This window comes from Symphalangus syndactylus, chromosome 5 (genome assembly GCF_028878055.3).
Source record: "Symphalangus syndactylus isolate Jambi chromosome 5, NHGRI_mSymSyn1-v2.1_pri, whole genome shotgun sequence".
Taxonomy (NCBI): Eukaryota; Metazoa; Chordata; class Mammalia; order Primates; family Hylobatidae; genus Symphalangus; species Symphalangus syndactylus.
Window position 1 is genome coordinate 13057962 of NC_072427.2, and position 4934 is coordinate 13062895.

At 45.6% G+C, this 4934-nt stretch overlaps 1 protein-coding gene across 1 annotated transcript; it reads left to right on the forward strand.

Moving 5' to 3' along the window:
• The first annotated feature begins 2820 nt into the window (after positions 1–2820).
• On the forward strand, positions 2821–3851 carry LOC129481522 (selenide, water dikinase 1-like). The gene is made up of 2 exons (XM_055276691.2): positions 2821–2911; positions 2963–3851. The coding sequence occupies exons 1-2, from the start codon at positions 2821–2823 to the stop codon at positions 3559–3561; spliced, it is 690 nt and encodes a 229-aa protein (XP_055132666.2). The 3' UTR covers positions 3562–3851.
• The last annotated feature ends 1083 nt before the right edge of the window (positions 3852–4934 follow it).

Below are 4934 nucleotides of genomic sequence, written 5' to 3' on the forward strand. Positions count from 1 at the left end.
TAGACAGCTCGAAATGGAGTTGAATTGGGATTTGTAAAAGTAAACAATGCAAAGCCCAAGTTGGTGTTTTTTCTATCACCCAATGGATGAGAGGCTGTGAGTAAGAACTGAAGAGAACTAAACAAGACTGCTTTTCCTAAGGCTGACGGAGAAGCCGATTGTGGGGGGTGGTTCCGGCAGGGAGGGAGTGAAGCTCCTCAGCTGAGGCCAACTTCACACTGCAGGCCTGTCAACGACCCTGGAAGAGAGCTGCCTCTGTTGACTACCAAAGTCTCCTCCTGTCATCCTTGGGAATGTTTTCAAAACATCTACAAATACTGTTTTATTTTCTAGAACCAAACACATTTTTTAAATAGCCTGGGTTTTCTTCATACCCTTGCGGTCAGAGACCCATGAGACTCTAGGCTGCTTTCCCCAGATACACACTCCGGCTAACTCGAGAATCCACCTAGAGGTTGAGGTAAATTCTGTCAGTCTGGTTGGCTCATCCTAAATCATGCATTTAACTTTTAAGTAAACAGACCCTTTATTTATAAAGGCTTCATTTAAAAGCCAACAACAGTCACAGCTGTCTTAGATACAGACTGCCCTTCGTACGGTCACCAACATCATCACATCCTTGGGAAGGCCACTCCATAAAGGGACCGGTTCACTGGGTTGAAGTCATACTACCTCCTGGGAGCAAGCCGGGTGAGCACATTCCTGGGTGCCATCTTAACAACTGCAAAGCTATACAGAGATTATAAAGTCCCTCTCACCCTCTCCTGCTTCTAGCCTCTCCCTGGCAGAAATACCCACAGAAATCCTGAATCAAGAAAACACTTTCATTAGGACCCCGACCTTCTGTTTAAAATGGCAAAGTTATACTCTGCTGTTTTTCTAGTAAATTACAAAACAGGTAAAGTTGGAAACACAGACACATACAGATTATGACTGACAACCAATCTGTTGGTAAATTGGGTGGCATTTAGAAATGTCTTCCTACTTAGAAGGTTAAATTCGTGAAAAAAGAACAGAGCTGGCTGGGCACGATGGCTGACGCCTGTAATCCCAGCACTTTGGAAGGCCGAGGCAGGTGGATCACCTGAGGTCAGGAGTTCAAGACCAGCCTGGACAACATGTTGAAACCCTGTCTTTACTAAAAAAAAAAATTACAAAAAATTAGCTGGGCATGGTGGTGGGCGCCTGTAATCCCAGCTACTTGGGAGGCTGAGGCAGGGAGAATTGCTTGAACCTGGAAGTGGTGGCTATAGTGAGCTGAGATCATGCTACTGCACTCCAGCCTGGGCGGCAGAACAACACTGCATCTCAAAAAAAAAAAAAAAAAAAAAAACAGAGCTGTTGCATTGTTTTTGACCATATGAAATAAAGTTGCTTTGCCTTCTTTAAAGAAAGTAGGAATAGGCTTCCTCCCTAACCCTTTACAGCCTTACCTAATCAAGGTTGGGATCCATCCAAACACAGCACTGGGCACTGGAGAGCTGCCTGTCTACTGTGTAGCTGATGCCCTTGAAGTGGCCACAATGGTAGCAACCCATAACCTTGTTCGTCTTGCTACCTTCATTTGAGGACTGAACTTCCAATGAACAAGGGCCCAGGGTAAATGGATGGCTGCAGAATGTGACATGGCAATAGATTCCCTAGCAGTAACATTCCATGGGAGGCGCAAAACTACAGAAAACTCAGGTAGCAATTTATAATGAAGACTGCAGTTTTTCATTCATCTAATCAGAGCAATAGAAATACAGGTCTGAGAGAAACATCTCACAGCAGCATCAAAGAACCTAGTTACAAACTAGGAAGTGAGCTGGGGCTACCTGACAACATGACTTTTCAGCTCTCAAAACAATCAAGGAAAATCTAACACTGCATGCTGGCAAATGCTGAGCCTAAGAATGTTTCTGGGGCTGTGGGGTTGCAGGAAGACAGGCAAATGCGCATGCACACACACACACACACACACACACACATTTAGGCCTTTGTAAACACTCACTCATCTATACATATTTTGAGGGTTCAGTTCACAGTGGTTCCGAATCATTTCAGCTTGCTTTGGATGCAGTTCATATCTCCAGTCCTTGTAGTGCCACATATCCCTAAGTTTAACTGAATTTAAACAGTAGACTCAAAATACAGAATGATAGCACAATGATTCTTTGACTTCTAAAGTCAAAAAAGCAGAATTTGAGTTATTTCATGTTATGAATTGAATGTATCCCCCAAAATTTGTATGTTGGAGCCCTAATTCTCCAAGTGATGGTATCAGGAGGGGTCCTTTGGGAAGTGATTAGGTCGTGAGGGTGGAGGTCTCATGGATAAAATTAGTACTTTTATAACAAGAGACATGAGAGAGATGATCTGTCTCTCCACCGTGTGGTCTTGGACTTCCCAGCCTCCAGAATGGTAAGAAATAAATTCCTGTTGCTTAAGCCACCCAGTCTATGATGTTTTTGTTTATAGCAGCCTGGGCTAAGCCACTTCGATTTTATTGTTCTGTCTTACCACTTTGTGTTTAAAATTTAAAAAGTGAACACAATATATTTCTTTAAGCTGCAGCTGTGTTTTTTAAAAGAAAAACAGACTTAAGAAGTGTATTCAATATTTTCCTTAAGTTGACTATTATCTTTAAAATTGAAATGTATACACTTTAAATTGTTTTAAAACTAAAGAATAAATCCGCCCCGCGCCCAGCTGACGGGAGCTTGGCGGCCCGGCTCCCGCAGGGTCGCGCCGAGCCAAGCGAGCCCCAGTGGCGCCCAGGCGCGAGCCCGCGTCCTCGCTGCCGCCGCTACCCCCGCCCGCGGCATTTTTATTCAGGCGATGCTTAAGGGAAGCCGGCCGCGCCCGGTGCATTGTGGGAGCCGCTCGCGGCCCGTTTTCCGGGAGGAGGCGGAGGGCTCAAAGCGAGCGGGTGAATCCGTAAAGAACCCAGCCAACCCGCAGAGGGCGGGGAGGGGGTGAGCTGTGAGGAGAGCAGGCCCCAGAACCGTGTCTGCGCATGAGTCCTTTAACCCCGAAAGTTACGAATTGGACAAGAGCTTCCGGCTAACCAGATTCACTGAACTGAAGGGCACAGGCTGCAGAGTGCCCCAAGATGTCCTGCAAAAATTGCTGGAATCTTTACAGGAGAACCACTTCCAAGAAGATGGGCGGTTTCTGGGAGCCGTTACGCCATGGCTGGGCATTGGAATGGATACTTGCGTCTTTCCTTTGAGGCACGGTGGGCTTTCCTTGGTTCAGACCACAGATTACATTTACCGGATCGTAGACGACCCTTCCATGATGGGCAGGATAGCACGTGCCAATGTCTTCAGTGACCTCTACGCAATGGGGGTCACGGAATGTGACAATATGCTGATGCTCCTTGGAGTCAGTAATAAAATGACCGACAGGGAAAGGGATAAAGTGATGTCTCTGATTATCCAGGGTTTTAAAGACGCAGCTGAGGAAGCAGGAACATCTGTAACGGGCGGCCAAACCGTACTAAACCCCCGGATTGCCCTGGGAGGAGTCGCTACCACTGCCTGCCAGCCCAGTGAATTTATCATGGCCAGCCCCTAGTTGGACCAGCAACAGGGGATGGTGTTCCCTCCTGGGATCTGTGAGGCAGCAGCTGAAGGACAGATAAATTTGAAGTTGCAGAAGACCTACACATGCACCACATCCCAAACCTGCAGAGGCCTGGAGATACAGTATTAAGAGTCCAGCCCGTCTGACAACCCAGAAGTATCTACTGAGCATTTTATTCAGCAACACCGTTCATGCTCCTTAATGACAGCACAGCCAGCCAGCCTCATCTTACAATAAAATTTTGAGTACAACTATACTACCAAGGGAGAGACTCCTTTATTCTAAAATTATTTCAGCCATTTGGTTGCCCTCTTCAGCAATCAGTTTAAGAAATTGGGGCCGGGCGCGGTGGCTCATGCATGTAATCCCAGCACTTTGGGAGGCCGAGGCGGCAGATCACGAGGTCAGGAGATCAAGACCATCCTGGCTAACACGATGAAACCCCGTCTCTACTAAAAAATACAAAAAAATTAGCCAGGCGTGGTGGCGGGTGCCTGTAGTCCCAGCTACTCAGGAGGCTGAGGCAGGAGGATGGCGTGAACCCGGGAGGTGGAGCTTGCAGCGAGCCAAGATCGTGCCGCTGCACTCCAGCCTGGGCAACAGAGCTAGGATCCGTCTCAAAAAAAGAACGAACGAAAGAAAGAAAGAAAGAAAGAAAGAAAGAAAGAAAGAAAGAAAGAAAGAAAGAGAAATTGGAGTCAACTATATATTGATATCCAGATTCTAAATATTAAGTATCAATTTCTCTTTTAATCTTAGACGTCATGGTGGAAGGAAAAATCAGTTAGCAAATAAGCAATCCCAGAAAAAGTGTAGCTATTTGATGCCTTTATGCCTTAAGACAATGTTGAACGCAGTGAGAAGGATAGGTTCGCTTTATTGAATGTTTTTTGTGAAAAATTAGTTTTTCACTGCGTTCCAGACCTAAATCAATGTGTACTACTTTGGACATTAGCCTTGGAAGAAGGAACAGCTTTTTCTCTTCTGGCACCACAGTATATCTGCATTTGATTTTTTTCCCGTTGTGCATGAGCACCTCATGGGCCACAGAGATGTGCTTTGAGAGCACCCTGAGATGAAGTTTATTTTAAAATGAACAACAACCGACACCACCACCAGCCGCACAGGGGCTGTCCAGTGTACATTATTATCATCTCCTTGTGTTATGAGTGTTGACTTTTAGAACAGTTTGGAAAGTGCTAATTTAGAATATTAATGTATTTATCTTTAATTTTACTTTTCTTTTTTTTTTTTTTTTTTTTTTTTTTTGAGACGGAGTCTTGCTCTGTCACCCAGGCTGGAGTGCAGTGGCGCAATCTTGGCTCACTGCAAGCTCCGCCTCCCGGGTTCACGCCATTCTCCTG

Bases quoted from the DNA above. Each gene is read 5' to 3' on its own strand.
- LOC129481522 (XM_055276691.2), top strand. From the start codon at position 2,821: ATGCTTAAGGGAAGCCGGCCGCGCCCGGTGCATTGTGGGAGCCGCTCG. The intron at 2,912-2,962 runs GTGAATCCGTAA...GGAGGGGGTGAG, and splicing joins GGAGGGCTCAAAGCGAGCGG to CTGTGAGGAGAGCAGGCCCC.